General features: G+C 34.7%; 1 protein-coding gene across 2 annotated transcripts in view; it reads right to left on the reverse strand.

Annotated features, from left to right (window-relative positions):
* Positions 1-881: 881 nt before the first annotated feature.
* The window catches only part of LOC131154525 (protein VAC14 homolog), a 32,379-nt gene continuing 15,929 nt past the window's right edge, over positions 882-17,331 (reverse strand). The window contains exons 14-20 of one of the 2 annotated variants that reach the window (XM_058107341.1): positions 16,654-16,769; positions 15,722-15,842; positions 14,858-15,019; positions 14,617-14,745; positions 6,594-6,662; positions 1,966-2,367; positions 882-1,366 (exon numbers count right to left, since the gene is read on the reverse strand). In XM_058107341.1, the coding sequence (XP_057963324.1) occupies positions 1,262-1,366; positions 1,966-2,367; positions 6,594-6,662; positions 14,617-14,745; positions 14,858-15,019; positions 15,722-15,842; positions 16,654-16,769 (1,104 nt within the window). In that variant the 3' untranslated portion in view covers positions 882-1,261. The remainder of the gene's footprint in view (positions 1,367-1,965; positions 2,368-6,593; positions 6,663-14,616; positions 14,746-14,857; positions 15,020-15,721; positions 15,843-16,653; positions 16,770-17,331) is intronic. The other variant, XM_058107342.1, reaches the window with a different exon arrangement.

Genomic DNA, 17,331 nt, shown 5'->3' on the forward strand with positions numbered 1-17,331 from the left:
AACTTACGTGAATTGGAGGCGAGGGGATGGGAGAATAAAAGGCTAGTTTAGAATGCGTACATCTTCATGGTGGGGGTTCGCATGTGCAAGAGTGTGCGAAGGCTTCTAAAGCTATGTTAGTGTACGAGCGCTCGCGCCCAGGTGCTCGTAAGTGGCGGAGCCACGACAAAAATTTGAGATCCCTACTAAAAAGTAGGACTTGGGTGGGATTTGAATATCTGGATGCGACATGGAGGCAAGATTTGTTAACTAAATTAACCCCAACTAGCGAAAACATGCGTAAAGAATGGTCAGAGAGTTTGGTCATTCAGATAAAATAACCATGACACTGGAATTGTAGGAGTTGAGAAGTAAATGAAATCAAATTATAGACTGCTACCGTTAACTCGTATTATCAATTGGATAAAGATGCAATATATTTTTATTATAAATTGGATACAGTTAAGATGTAGTATTTTTCATTTTTCTTTTCTTCACCTACTTCTATAATTTAATTTTCGTCCCATTCCTAAAAGTTTGTCTCTTATCACGCTGCGAGGTACTTTAATTTGTTAGGCAGCACATGGTCAGACATTAAATCCTAGTCTCCAGAGCTTGAAATTCAAATCTTAAATTAGAATGTAATACAAAATTATATTATATTTCTCCAAAACCCACATTCAGATCTAATACTTAAATTTCATTCTCCCAAATACAACCTAAAAACCTTAATATCTAAAGATACATAATTGAGATGGCCACAAACAATAAACCAAGAGACGAATTAAACATGCTTCATACAACTGAATGCACTGACAGAGGACAACGCCCAGTATTTTAGGGCATGGAATAGCAAAATCTAAACAAAGCGTCCACAGCCTTGCCAAAGTACAATGTGGACATAAATCAACTGATTTTCTTATTATATAATATTATCACAGATCAACAAAAAAAAATACTGAAGACAAAAAAAAAAATTAATGAAAACCCTGCAGCTTCTAAATCAAATCTCTACCCCCAGCCCATATGGTTTTCAAGAAAAAATAACAGAACCACATGGGACCCATCCCGTCCTCTTTAAGGAGAAAAGAATAGCTCAGGAAAACCCAGGCTTATCTTGATTTGAAATCCCCTTCCCCCACTTCCCACCTCTCCCACAAGTTTAACATACAAACTACAATGATTTACAATTTTACATATTATACCCCAGACCTCATCCATGGCTCACAGAGGCATAGATTGGTGTGTAAGTCACCTCGACAAGAGCCAAGGGGCCATATACTTAAAGCTGTAACTGCCCCGGACCTCTTCGTGATGATCTTGATGAAGCTTTGTTCCCGTCTGCTATAGACAGAGGTTGCCGGGGTTCTTCTGGTCTTTGCACCTCCTGCAGATGACATCAGATGATAATGGATATTAACTATACCAGTAGGAACCTTGAAAATTAGCAAGGGAAAACCTAATTATAACATTACAAATGAAATCAACAGTCCCCATTCTAAATAATTGGTGCTGGCAGGCATTTGTTTGCCATTATAACAACAGGCTAATCTAAGAAAAATCACAAGGTAGAGATTTCCATATATCCTAGTAGAATATGAATCTGTTCGTCCAAAACACTACCATCTATGATGCTTTTGGACGAACACTACCATCTTTGATGCTTTTCTCCCATGCTGCACCAACATGCCTCTCGCAACACTCATCAGAGCTCACATGAATAGTAGTATCAAAGCGGCTAAACAGGCTCCTCATGACCTTATGGCCCTAACAGTTTTCAATTAAGGGTGCTCTTTTCTAATCGTGTATTCCTATTCTTAACAGTCAATCACCTAACATCCCAATCTCAAAACAGTTGCTGAATTATTAATAAAGCTCAAGAATCAAGCTGGAAAAATGACTGAAATCTGCCAGAGTGTGAAGGGAATAGTTTTTGAATCTTTTAAATCTTAGAATGACAATGAGACTTTCATAGGGTGCACAAACCTTTGATATCGAAGATGAACTTTTGCGTGATTGTGCCAGACTTTTCCAATGCATACGATGTTGCTGCTGCATATGCTCAAATTGTTGCAGCCTTGCAGCAAAGTTCATTCCATAATGCTCGCTCCCTGAGTCTTTGTTCATGACACCATCCTCAATATTTTGTGATCCACTAGGCACGAGATGCATAACTTGCGAATAAGGGCTCCCTGAAGATGTTCGCTTGACTTGCTCACCATTGAAGGAGTTTGATGGTACAGTTTTCAAACGAGTCCGTAGTATTTTGAAGGCAGCACTTTGCTGCATTCCAGCATACAAAGCATCAAATGAAAGAAGAGAGTAGAGCAAGGGACTACAAAATAACAATGGTGGTTGGAACTGTGAAACTTTGGAATGAAAACACACCTGCAGGTAGTTTTTAATGACTTCAACATTAGATTAGAAGGCAAAATTAAAACCCCAAAACTACATTACCTGGAGGACATTGTATCTGTTTGGACATGCAGTTTCACACAGTTATTAAGTGTAAATATTTTTAAAAAAAAATTGAATTTATTCATATATTTCACATTAACAATTGATCATTTTCACTTCACCAAAACTAGTCTCACTCCAATCAACTTATCCAAGCCTCCCTCCCTCATTTCTCTACCCCATCCTGTGCATGCTGAAATAAATTAGTTCCATGGCACTGAGAACCATGTACAAATTTCTAGATTTTTGCAACTTCTTCCACCAGGCCACCAATTTGAAATTCTGCAGATTTTTAAAGAAACATAAGAGTTCAAATGCTTAAAATGCTTAAGGAAAGACTGAAAAGCCACACACAAAAAAACACCATGCGGCAAGTAGCACTAGTTGAAATTTGTAAAAAATGTTCCGAAGCCTTGAACATGAAGTCAAGATTGAACATGGATGGATATAGTGTGAGATTACTCAGAAATTCCCAGCTATCAACCAACAGTTTTGGAGGGTGGGATGTATGGCAGCCCACAAAGGAGAGTGATTCTTGTTATCTTATGCTATGCATGAAACTATGTATATGTTGATTGTGTTCTGTCAGTGTAAAACATTGTGTTAACACTGTTACTGTGCTAGTGTGTTAAACAAAAGCACACCAGGGCTAAGTACCCCTAACTTTCTATGTCTATGATATAGCAGACTACTATATCTGTGCATGCTTCTTAACTTCCTGCAAACATCTCTGGCTTACGCAAACTCACAATGATAAAGAGTAACTGGAATGCTTAATTAACTTTCTATGTCTATGATATAGCAGACTACTATATCTGTGCATGCTTCTTAACTTCCTGCAAACATCTCTGGCTTACGCAAACTCACAATGATAAAGAGTAACTGGAATGCTTAATTAGGTAGCAATGTGACCCAAGGGAGCCTTTCGAAATTCATTTTTCTCATATTTCTATTATGTTTTTTCCAAGAGTCAAATGTAAAGTTGGAAGCAAGTTTCAGGTTCAGTTTTAGATGGCATTTGGAAATGTGAAATTCCATTTTCTATGGCTTATCCTTGTCTTCATTGCCTATATGGTCTTCATAGTGCTCAATTGCTAGTTTTTGGAAGAAGGAGAAGCTTTTCTTGGAAATCCCATTGTAGAGAGATCCTAATGATAGAGAGGCATGAGCATGCTTTGCTTCTCACTGTTCTTTTCAGCTTTCCTTTAGGAGTGATAGTGAGATCTTGACTCTTAATATTTCAGGAGACTATTGAAAATCTTTCTTTTCTCACATTATTCTCTTACTGCTTCAGTGAATCACGCATCGAAAGCTAAAGTTCCTTCAAAGGAATTTTGTTTGGTTACTGGTTCTTCATAGAGCTAACACCAATAATAACGAATTATCTCTAAATATTTTAATGAAAAGTCATGGTAACCGGGAATGTCATTCTCATTTTTTTGTACATTATTTTACTGCTTTGCATATGGAATAAAACTTCTGCATTGTTCAGAGAGCACTAGCTTCGCCTTAATTTGTTGGACGGTTTTCTACTTACTTCATTCAGGAGAATTGGGACGGACAAGGAAGCTAGAATTTTTTGGACATGCGCTGTGTTTGCTGTGATTCGGTGTGTTTCTTTGGAAAGTACTTTCCAGATATTCAAGGATGCCTTTTTCTACCCTTGAAATAAGATAATTTTTCTTCCATATTTGTAGGCTTCTGCTTCTGGTGCTTTTACTGGACTTATCTGATTGCAAAGTTTTGCTGTCCTGATTTTTCTCTTGCTTTCTTTCCTTCTCTTGTATTGTTTTGTTTTTCCATCTCAATGGATGAGTTTCTTTCATTCCAAAAAACATATGCATCTCCCTTGCATTCGTTGCACATGGATTGAAATCACTAATTTTATATTATTAAGTTAATGAAAACATGTAATCGGAAAGATACTGATTGGACTGCATTCAAGTATTCCTCAATAACTCATTCTGTAGAAACAGGAACAAAATAAAGCGTGGGCTTGACATCTGACTAATATTTTGATTGAATGGCTGTCACAGTGCTTGTATCTTTGTCATAATCATTATTGTCTGCCCCTAGACTAGAGAAATATGGTTCTCAATCGCCATTACATTCTCCCTCATCCCCTTTACTGTCAGTCAAACCCTCTTCTTCCAGCATAATAGTCACTGCTGCCTGGGGCATTGGGTTTGTATAATATGAAAAGATACATTTATGGCTCTTCTGCCAGCCCCCTGCACCAAAACCTTCAGAAAAAACAATCAATCCCATACCTCCACTGTTAATTTCGGATAGCACCAAAAATCTTGCATGAATGTTATTTTTTAGACAAATAATTAGGCTCAATCATTTTCCCTCAATTTCGAGAACCCGGGGATCATACCCTCTGGGATAAACCACTCCAGCTCTTCATCATCAAGAAAAATAGAGATCCAGTGCTTCCCTTCATGCTCAGTCGCACACAGCAAGTCTTCCTTCTCGCCCTTGGCCATAAAGATCACAAGATTTCACTCTCTATGGCTACGAATCTAAAATCGTCCGCCCTTGTGTGAGCATGTGCATGAGAGAGAGAGAGAGAGAGAGAGAGAAGGGGGGGAAGGACGGAGGGAGAGGTCTCTGCTTTTTCATTCCTTCTTCCTTCTAATATTTTTCCCCCTTTTTTTATAAGGTTAAAATCCAACACCACCCCCTTACTCCGAAATAAGACACTCAACCCCTGAGTTTTTGAAAACTACCACAAAATTCCCTGAGATTTAATTTTATTGACAAAATGAACCTTCCGTTAGTTGATTGTTAGTCAACGGTTACGTTTGGTGAAAAAAATTAAGTTTTATCTTTAATTAAATGACAATTTTACCCTTCCACTCAATTTTGATAAAATAAATTAAGAAAATAACATTAATTTAATAAATCAAGTTGAAAAAATTGGTCAATTAATTAAAATATATTTTAAAATTAAACTTATAAATGAACTGAAAACCCAACAACTAAGTCAGGCCAATCATCAATATAATTAAATTATTAGTTTAAAAAATTAAAAATTATAATAAATGAACAAATAAATTTGAAAAATTACTTAAATAATTATATTGTTACAAAATAATTTCTATATACATTTCATAAAAATTAGATGACTAAATATATCTTTAACAAATAAAATATAGCTTAAAAATCGGCTCAAATCAGACAGCTTGTTAAATTGTGGCATACTTTTTGAGTCTTGTTGAATATCATATATAACATAGAAACTTGAATAATAGGAAAAGTTGGTGAATTGTCTCTAACAATGATAAGCAGATTAATATAAATTTGAGTTTTCTTTATCCATTTAGAATTCATATCTTACACACAAAAGAACTAACATCCAATTTTATAGTTTTAATTTATAAAGAATGAATTTTATAATTTTAGTTTTTTTTTTTTTTAACACTATATTTGATAAGTTAATTGAATTTAAAAATATTGAACAATGTTTTACTTGTTTTACAATGTGTTGAGCTATTAATTTTTATAGAATTACATCTAACAAACATTTTGTAGTATTATAATTATTAGGTATTTATTTATTAGTAATTTTTATTTTCTCACATGTTTTTCTAAAAAAATTGGAATAATAATAGATTTTTCTTGTTATGCTGATGTCAATTAGTTGATCCAAAGCGATTGAACTAGACAGACCAGTTAATTTTAAAATCAATTAGATCTAGTCAGTTAGTTTCCATGACATTATACTAACCATTTGTTTCTCAAGTTAATTTTTTAAATAGGTGTCATTTTAAAATATCATTTTATTATGGCTAAAAAAAATTTGTTCACATAAACTTAATGAAACTAATGGTCAAGTAATGGAAAGTTCATTTTATCAACAAAATTAAAAATCAAGGGGTTCTTTGGTAGTTTTTGAAAACACAGGGAGTGGAATGTCATTTTCAGAAAACTCAATGAGTGTTGCTGGATTTTATCCTTTTTATAAAAAAACAAAAAATGTAAAGATGACACCATTCTTCAATCTATCTATCAAATTCCTTCCTCTCTCCTTCATATAAGGCAATCTACTACGTTAACTTAAAGAAGAAATCACTCATCAGTCTTATTTTTAATGTAAACAAGTTCACATTCCTTACAGCATGAAAGGAAGCAGTGCATTTTTCCACACATACCTGGGGAAGCAACATAAGAAGTCCATACAAGGCTTTTAGCAGCCAAATATATCTCCCAGGTTCAAGAAGCTGCAAAACCCACAAAATGCCTCAGATGCTAAACATAAATCCTCACTTGATAAAATAAAAGTATAATTTAACGTAAAATAAAAAATAACATAATCAAATAGCACAAGACTAACAGGAATTAGCATACAATTAAACTTGAGAACCACAAACAGCACTTTTATCCACCAAATACACAAACTCTGCTCATATGTTATTGTTAATGGACATCTAGCACCTCAACCACCAACAGAACAGATAACTTCTCAAACTCTGCCGAACATAGCAAATGGTTTGTCACAGAGCTAAGATCGACATGATTTTTTGTAGCTGAGAACTAATATATTCCAAGTTAAACCACTGTTTAAAATCTGAATCGCTGAAAAAAGGAATCAAAATAGACCTATGCAGCTCAACCAAATGGAAATAAGTGTCAAGAAAGACAAGAGGTTGATAGCAGAAAATATGCAAATGCAAAGCCAAGATTTCTTGCACAAAATAATGTTACACCACCCTTCTGGAAAACATAGCTCCATCGGTGCATTATATTTCTATGATCTGATTAAGCACTGAAAATAAATTTCCCAAGCACATCACTATAGATGCACAGAAAATCCAGCAGTCTGGCATTGCTGGGATTATGAACGAGTTTACATAACTAGGCAGTCAAGTTTTCTTTCCCTAATAAACTCCACACTAAACCATGGAACGGCCTGCTGGTGCTGGTTCAACCAATTGGCCATCAAAATGCTCCAGTTGCCTCATGGCTTGCTCATTTGGTTGGTGATTCCAAGAACAAAGCCAGCTAAAACTTGTATAAACCAGCATGATTCGTGCAACTTTAGCACAGTTATTTTCAATATCTAGGTTATTTCTGGCAACTCAGAAAGCAATTAAAGGGGGAAAAAAAAAAAACTTAATTATCTAGGTTATTTTTAGCAACTCAAAAAGCAATCAAAAAAAAAACTTAATAGCACTTGTAGATTTCAATGCATTGGATCTATTATGCAAGCGGATGAGAAAGTTGAAGAGGATGTAATAAAGAGAATTAAAACAGGTAAGGGAAAATGGAGGAGTGCATCAGGCGTGTTGGGTGATCGTAGAATACCCTTAAAATTAAAAGGAAAGTTCTATAAGACAGCTATAAGGTCAACTATGCGTTATTGTTCAGAATGTTGGGCAATTAAGAAACATGTACAAAAAGTAAAAGTTACCGAAATGCAAATGTTAAGATGGATGAGTGGCGTAACACTAAAAGATAAACTAAAGAACAAGCACATACACAATAATCTAGGTATAGCACCAGTCGACGACAAGATTAGGGAGGGGCAACTTAGATGGTTTAGGCATTTGAAGTGCATGCCTAATAGTGCACCTTTGAAGAGGAGTAAGTTGGTTATTGTTTCTAGCATGAAAAGGAGTAGAAGTCTAAAATAACTTGGAATGAGGTAGTGAGGAAGGATTTAATAGCTCTGAATTTAGTAAAAGAAAATGCTCTCGATCGAGTGAATTGGAGGAAAAGGATTCACGTAGCTGCCCCACCTAGTGGGAATTAAGGCTTGTTGTTGTTGTTGTAGAAAGCAATTAAGAAAACTTTATATCTAATTGTTTCAACTTCTCTATGCACCTCCATCCAATGTCACCATATTTTATCACACCAAACTTCGATTTTTACCTTCAAAAATATTCAAATTCTCTATTTTTTGTAATTCCAAATTTAAAAGGGAATCCTAAGGTATTGCCAACATCATGCTTCAAGTCTAATCAACAAATGACATAAAAAAGAACCATAAAAGCTAACAAAAAACAGAGATTATTCAACCGGGGAAGTTCCATTAGGCATGAAATAACCCCTAATTAGAAAATTGATATATGAATAAGTAATAATAAAAAATAAAAAAATAAAAAGCAACAGCTTGACTTAAATATGCATCATAAGAAGCACAACAATTTGAAAGTATTCTTAGCACTTTGAATTTTCTAATAATTGTAAGAACCTCCCTTGACATTCCCATAAAAATAAACAAAATCCAACATAAACCCCCCCCCCCCTTTTTCAAAATAAATAGAAAGGAAACAAAAAAGAGAAGAAGAGAACTTGGTTATATTTATCAACCCACATCTCTATTAAGAGCAATGTTTTAAAAGGTGGCCACAAAAAACAGAACTTGGTTATTTTTATCAACCCACATCTCTGTCAAGAGAAATGTTTTGAAAGGCAACAATGCAAGGCAAGGTGAGGCAAAAGCCTTAAGGCGTTGGGGCGCAAGCCTTTTGAGAATTTTATTTTTGAATAAAAATGTGTAAATAAATTACAAATATTTTTAAATAAAAAAAATTAAGAAAATAAAAAATATAATGTAAAAAAATAAAATCATATATAATTTGCAAACTACTTGAAGGCCATTCAAAAATTGCTAACTCGAATTCATTACGCAATGACAACAGATAGTTATAACATTACAAAGTTCAAAATATTTTCAAGGTCTAAAAAGATAAAACTCTCAAATATTTTGGAAAGATTGAGGTTCAAGAGTTTTAGAAATCAACTCATGTTATGGCATTCCTTTAATATAAACATTAGGGTTAAAAATTTCTTGCCAAATTTAACTTGAGAAACGCACACCCAAAATGCATAAACCTTGACTAAAAAAGCACAAAAGGCATGTCTTTTGTACTGATGCGGAAGCCTTTGCCCATAATACATTAGTCTTTCTGGAATTTGGTATTTTAGATTAAGCCTCAAGGCGTTTTATCCTTTTAGGCAAGCCTTACCTTGAGGCGAGCCTCGATTAAAACATTGGTTGAGAGAGAGAGAGCACAATAGCATCAATTTTACAATTTAAAAAGACACATAAAAATTCATCATCTTTTACAGAATCTAATCTGTTTACCCATTTGGGGTAAAATTATGGTAGAAAAAATATCATCTTATTCCAGCTATTCATATTGATTTTCTATGGTTGACAGTGGTGTTCTTGCCATCATTTTGGGTCTCAGCAAATGGTTATTTTAGATGACTATCCCTAAGTGGCCAATCCCATCCAGTGGGGGACTTAATTTAAGAGTTATGGCTTGGTTGTTGTTGTTGTAGTTGTTGTTCAAGGTCCCCCAGAGAGCTGCCTTATTCTTTGGTTTTTTTTATTTTTATTTTATATTTTTATATACCAGAAAAGCCCTGCCATAAATTGACTGAATTCCTCCAGGATAATTAATGCAGCAATTCCTGCCCCCCATCCAGAAGGGTCACATTGCCCCTTCACCCTTGGAGGATGCCTCATTTCTCCCTTTTTGCATATCCTCTCTTCACTTTCTTATATAATTCTTCATTTATCTTTAAAAGAACATTCTCTTTTCTGCTATGATTTGAGTAAAAATTGTCCCATTAAATTGCAATTTAGGGGGAAAAAAATCATTTTTTTAGGATAAGAGAAATTTTTTATAGACAAAACAGAATAAATTACAAGGGCTTGAGGACGAGATGACATCCAAAAAACAACATGAAAATTGCAATTGGTACAAAGAAAGCTAGAGCTGCCCTCCAATCTCTTTCAGGTTCAGACAGAGACAGGCCCCAGAAAAAACAAAAAGCTAGGAGATGCCAAAAAATACAAATCTATCACATAATAAGCTAGGAGAGCTAGATCAACCCTTGAAGGATCTAGCATTACTCTCAAGCCAGAGAGTCCACAGGATTGCAAACGCTGCAGAGAACCATAACGCTCTTCCATTCCTGCTATCCCAAAACCCCAACCTCACAAGTAAAAGTTCTCCACAAGCCTGGGCACCACCCAAGCTTCACCATAGCAGTAGAAAAGAGTGTTCCAAAGATAGTCTGCTGTCCAATAATGGAGGAACAGATAAGGTTGGTTTCATTGGACTCAAAGCACATGTAAGCAGATATTGGGACTCAGAGACTTACAGGGTCTCTTGATCTGTAACACACCGTGTGTGTTAACCCTATTGGGAGTCACAGTCCAGATGAAAGCCTGAACCTTGAACGGGACCTATTTCTTCCAAATGTTGTAGCTCCAGGGGAAAAGTTGGCGGAAGGAGTTTTCAGAAGGTGAAGAAAAAAGGATTTTGAAGAAGAGAAACCACAGGAATCACCCTCCCAGAATTACTTAAAATTGTAATATTATTGACTATCATTTTTTGGCAACATATTTTATAATCAAACAATGTGAAAGGTAAGTTTTGAAGTCAATAAATCTTGGGGGAGGTTGATACTATTCTGAAATGTCAGGATTACTTGAAATGTTGGAAGAGGTAAGCATAATTTTTCCATGAATATTTTGGCTAGATTTAAAATGACTCAGAGAATCTAAAAAAAAAACTTGTCATAGGAAGCAAATTTTTTTTTTTTTTTAATGTATTACTAGAGCACAAACAAATTCTAAATCATCTTTAGAGAAGCTTATTAGAAATCATTCTATTAGTCATCAAAACACATCTCCTGTCATGTGCAGGGGAGTGGAAAGGAAGGGTGCTGACTGCTGTGTGCAACTGTCCTGGCGCAAGTCAGGAGAGGTATTGTTTGCTTTGACCCATTGGACCTTATGGTTGTGCGTCACTACTTCTGCCCTATAAAAGACACCTCAAAAGGTTAAAAAGCAACCCAACCTTATACAGCCAAGACCTCCCTAGTAAATGCCTGATGTGAGATTATGGTATGGAGAAAGAGGAACAATACTCTCCTGTAGGTTCTTTTTATCTTAAATTACTAAATTAAATTTGATAATGGCCAACAAACTTGCAGGGAAAAAAATTGGCATTCAGCTGGAGATTTCTTGTCTTCCCTTTAATATTATCTAGTTGAAAGAGAACAATAAATGATGCAAAAATATATCCATTTATGGTCTCTTGCACAAAACCCCCATGTAGCATTGACATCCCCAAAATGCATATTGTATTACTTTGACACTATATTAGTCCAGTGTGTAAACCCATAAGAATTTCTAAGAGAAACTGATGATCTGCAAGTGGAAGAAAGATAAAACCTAACACTACAATATACATAACCCACAAACATTGACCTCAGTATGGCTAATGCTAACCCTAAGTCTTAAGTCTACTTCAACTTCAAGAAAGTGTATTATATATTATAGCTTTGAAAGAAGAAAAGAATCACAGGATTACGGTGGCATTTGTTCACAGGATACCTTCAGGACTCTTGGGAATGTGATGCCCATAGCTTCTCAATCTCATGTTTATTTTGGGTCAGAATGTGACGTGGCGGTAATAGCACATTCTCTGGGAATCCTATAACTTTTAACCTACAAAAATATCCCTATGGCATCTCACTCTTAAAAATAAGATTCCTAGAACATATAATTCCAATGGCCATCTTAGATTCCAGGAACCAAACCAAAGGATGTGTCAAACACAATTTGGCACCTTGAATTTTGAATGCCACATTGTCAGTGACCACTAATTAGATGACTCCCATTTAACTTACAATCCATGAAGCTAACTCTCAACACCAATGGAATGGATACGAAACAGGAAAAGAATCAAGGTAGGAATAGAATCAAGGCAGGAATGGAATCCTTACTAGAATATAATTACTGTGTTTTGTTAGTTTAGTCACACCATGACCGCTAGAATTGCAATTTCGATTCCTCTCTGCATGAGGTATTTTTCAATTGTAACTGCAATGGAATGAAAAATAAGTCATTCTTGTAACTTCAATCCAACCTTAATTGAAAATTTCAGCTTTCTTTAGATCTTAATATTTTTTTATATTTTTAAACAATAGTAGCTGTAGTAATAAAGATTATATTTTTCGCTTGGGTTATTTTGTTACATTTTAGAAGTAGTGGTAATAATAATAAAACAAACAACAAAACCAAGCCTTAGTCCCATTAGGTGGGGTCGGCTATATGAATCATTTTTCGTCAATTTATGCGATCATGGACCATTTCTTTCGATAGATTCAAGGATATTAAATTCTTACTCACTATATCCTCCTAAGTTATTTTAGGTCTACCCCTACCCCTTCTACTGCCCCCACAGTAACTAAGTCACTCTTCCTCACAAGTGCACTACGTGGCCTATGTTGCTAGTGTCCATAACATCGGAGTCGTCCCTCCCTTATCTTATCTTCTATAGGAGTTACACTTAACTTGCCACGAATATGCTCATTCCTTAATTTATCTTTCAATGTTATACTACTCATCCATCTAAGCATTCTCATCTTAGCAACTTTTACTTTTTAGATATTATGCTTCTTCGTCGCCCAACATTCCGATCCATATAGCATAACTGGTCTTATAGCTGTCTTATAAAACTTCCCTTTCAATTTTAAGGGTATTCTACAATCACAGAGCACACTTGAAGGCTGAAGTACTTCTCCATTTTACCCAAACCTGCTTTAACTCTACGCATTACATCATCTTCAATTTCTCCTTCAACTTGCATAATAGATCCAAGGTATCGAAATCTACAAGTACTATTTATTTCTTCATCATCAAGTTTAACTTTGTCTCCAATATTCCTCCTATCATTACTAAAATTACATTTCATATATTATGTCTTATTTCTACTTATCCTAAAGCCTCTCTCCATAATTCTAACTCGGCCTCTACTCCTTTCCTAGTTTCGTCAATTAATACAATATCATCTATGCAAACAACATACACCATGGAACCTCCTTTTGAATACTCTTAGTCAATTGTTGTTGTCATTATTATTGGCATGATTGAAAGGCAGTCAGCTTGTGTTTCTTTTTTAAAAGAAATTTACGATGTAGTGAGGGTTATAATTGTCTTGCAAAAGAGAAATACGAGAATGGAACAGTATTTCCTACCAATATAGGGCAGAATCACCATTTTTGACAAATGGGGAAATAGCATTTTTTGGCCACAATGCAATTTTTCCCTCAATTATGTAAACCAGAGGTCGGAATGAGAATTGGAAGTCAAAATTGCAATTCCATTCCAACCCTAATTCAGCAAAACAACCATAATTTAAAGGGGTGTTTGGCTCAAGCTTTATGCCTCCTTAAATCAATTTATACTTGTGAATAGGATTACAATCTCACGGGAATATTTTTATTTGGTTTGCTTAACAAAATTCCTTGGGATATCGTGAGTATTCTAATCTTATTTAACAAGATTACTGGAATATCTTTAACCTGCAATGATAATAATATTATGTACATTCTTGTAATGTGCATATGACATATCTATATACATATATAAAATAATAATATTAAATTATTAATAATTGCAACAATATTTAACAATATCCTTTAATAATCATTATAACATAATAAAGAAAATAAATAAATAATAGAAATAAAGAACCACAACAACAACAATAATTATTTAATCGTAATAATTATAGAAATAATTATAAAAATAATTATGAGAATATTGAAAAAAATAACAATATAATGATATTTATAAAATTATTATTACTATTATTATTATTAGTGACAAAGAAGGGGCATTTTATCCAAGAACAATCACTTTTGTCCCATGAAGTCACTCCAAGGTCAGCTAGGGAGGGTACCATATTTTCAGGGCATCTTGCATTACCAAGGAATCCAACTATGCCTGCCACGTAGGATTCCCATGAGTTCCCAAACATGAGCGTCCAATATTTCAAAGACCACATTCCCAGGAATCTTGTAGGATAATCTGAGCTAAATGCTCCCTAAGAGGCTTGAAAAGCATCTCTTTTGGGACTTAACTCATAAACAAGATTTTCAAGCAATTTCATATCAGATGTGTTGACATTCAGAGATCAAAGATGAGCTTATGAATCACATTTAGTGGAGGAAATGAGTAAAATTACTCCAAGCTTTCAAAATTGCAGAAGGGCAGCTTAGATGAAATGTGGATGAAAATAAGCTAAAATTTTGGAAGTCCACCTAGTGTAGTATGTTATATTAGTTAAAGGATGGGAAGAAATATAGCTGAGAATCCACAGCAAGTAGGCAGAAGAATTAAAAAACCAGCAGAAAGTCATGCACCTGCAATCTAAGATAAGCAAAGATTGGAGTCTCCAGCAAGCGAATCAGTTTGTCCAACTGGACCAAAAATTTTACATTGATATCTTCCTCCACCAGAGACTGAATCACAGAACTTGCATGCTGGTACGTCTGTCAGGAACATAAATGATCACGACAAAAGATTGAGCAAATGGCCAAGAAATCAGACAAATGGGTGCAGACACATTCTCATGGGTATCCACATTCAACATCAAACTCTTACCTGTGCCAGTAGGCAAAGACTTATTATTGCCATTGGAGAATGGCACCAAGAAGCATATAAAGAAACAAATAAATCTTTCCCGGCAGGATTCACCAGTGACTGTTTTAGAAGAACTCGAAGCTCCAATAATTCAGAGGAAGTGAGTAAAATCAAATTCAAAGCCTGAAAGATAAATAAAAATATAAATGCTGGGTTACTCATATTGTCATTAAGAACCATTTAATTAAGCAGTTGTGCTCCGGCTCAGGACTTAAAAAGAGAAGCCTGATCCATCATATTTATGTTCTCAATTCTTTTGAAGAAAAATAATTTTTGCAAAATTCTCAAGAAAAAAAAAAAAGGGTTACTCCAGCGCCCCAATCCATCTCAATAAATATTATATTATAAAATGATGCTTCACTGAAACAGATTATGCGTCATTAAATACCCATTTTGAAGGGACATCTAATTGCACCTTAAATTCATATTCTTTTACTAAGTACAAAATTTTCCATCAAAGCAAATGAAGACGAATATGTACCACTTTAACTCTGAGAATGAGGACAGTTAATGCACTTAAATTTTACATTTAAGACTTTGTTTGCATCAAGAAGTTTTTGAGGGAAGGGAAAAGAAAATGAGTAGGAAAACAAGCTTTTCTTGTATGTTCTCACTTCTCAATCAATACTTGAAATGAAATTTTTTTCAAATATGGTTGAAGGTTAGTGACATGTAAATTATAAAAAAATCAAGCTTCCTTAATTTCTTTAACAGCAAAGACAAATGTATTCCCACTTTTTCTATCCCTTCCCTTTATGTTTCCACGGCTTTAAATGAAGCCTAAAGCTCATTCAAAATCAATAATGATTTATGTAACATAACAACCTGAACCATAATTGACGCAAAGTCGAGATCATCTTCTTTCTCAAGTATCATGGAGAGTTCTCGGTAAACCCTTTCAGCGTCTAAAAGTACACAAAGTCGCCGGATTATCAAAGCACCACGCCTGAAAAAAAGGAAACAGAAGACAAAATAACTGGATAAATAAATAAGAGATATTTTCAACTGCAACTAAACAAGACATACAACTACAAGAAGAAAATAGAGGGTGATAAAATGGGGAAATCACAACTTTCTTCCCACTCTTAATGTACTTGCCAAGTAGTTGCTTAATAGTTTGGCAATTACAGGAAAAATCCTTATCTACAAATTCCTAATGTTTATAAGAAATTACCATCCTACAAGGCTACAACTAACCCTGTTAATTTCTAATGATTCAAAGGGTTAGAACAATATCACTTCAAGAATATAGAATGAAGCAAATGCCTTCATATGTTTGTCCTAGAGCTCCACTTAACAGGTTCATTTGGGGCAGTGTTTGTCTGCTCAACACATACATAACCAATTTGTGGGGATTCCAAATTTGACCCACTAATGCCATTTGAGGTATATATTATTCGGCATACAGCACCTGTTTAAAATTCAAACTAATCCTTGAATGAAGCTCAACAATCTTGTCTGATGTCACTCCAACTGTAATTGTCACCTCCATTCATTACCTGTACATTCAAGCTTATTTTCTGATGGGTACACAAGTGGAATCCCTTCAATTGGTTAGGCAAATACAAGTATGCATGCTTAAGCAATGGACATTGTATACTAGTCATACATTGAAGCAAAGTCATGGGATGTAAATCATTTAGGGGTAGCAAATTGTAAACCCTCTTTCCCCCGTCCTTTCCTTTTTTCAAACCCCCCACCACAAACCAAAACCAAAGAAAACAAATGATAAAATAAAAGGGAAAAGAATCACTCACTTCTCAAGAAGAGAATTATCAACCCGGAAATTATGCACAAGGAAAATGACAAGCTGTCGGAAGTGTGGTGGATCTTCCGCTATGCATGCATGCACCTCAAGCACCAGAAGCACTACCTGGAAAAAAATTCAGACTTGCAACAAATTAGGTAAATCAATTTGCATACAACTCAACGCATTATCAAATTCACTTAGTAGGCACTTAAGGTTCCTCATAATTGTCTAACAGGAATTACATATCAGATGAACTATTTGTCAGATTACAAACTCCTGAAATCAAAACTGTACAAATTGAAAATTTAATATAAATGAACACATAGCCTAGAGATTCATGAAAATATCACAAATTATTACACTGATGCAAAAATACACTAGGCAAAACCAGAAATAGTTTACCAATTAACATCAATGAATCATCTGACATGCTGAAATGCAAAAAAACATCAGTTTTATCACAGTTAGTCAACTTCTATTGCTAATAATCAATTGAGTCAGCTATAAGAGGACGAACATAAAGCTCAATTAACTTTGTTTCACCCAATGACTTAATGGAGCAGCTTATAAACTTAACATAGGGGTGTACAAAAATTACTGAAAAACCAAAAACCAAACTGTTAAGCATTTTGGTTTGTCTTTTTCTGCTTTTAGTTCTCAGTTTTGGTTTTCACTACTATAAAAA

This window comes from Malania oleifera, chromosome 4 (genome assembly GCF_029873635.1).
Source record: "Malania oleifera isolate guangnan ecotype guangnan chromosome 4, ASM2987363v1, whole genome shotgun sequence".
NCBI lineage: Eukaryota > Viridiplantae > Streptophyta > Magnoliopsida > Santalales > Ximeniaceae > Malania > Malania oleifera.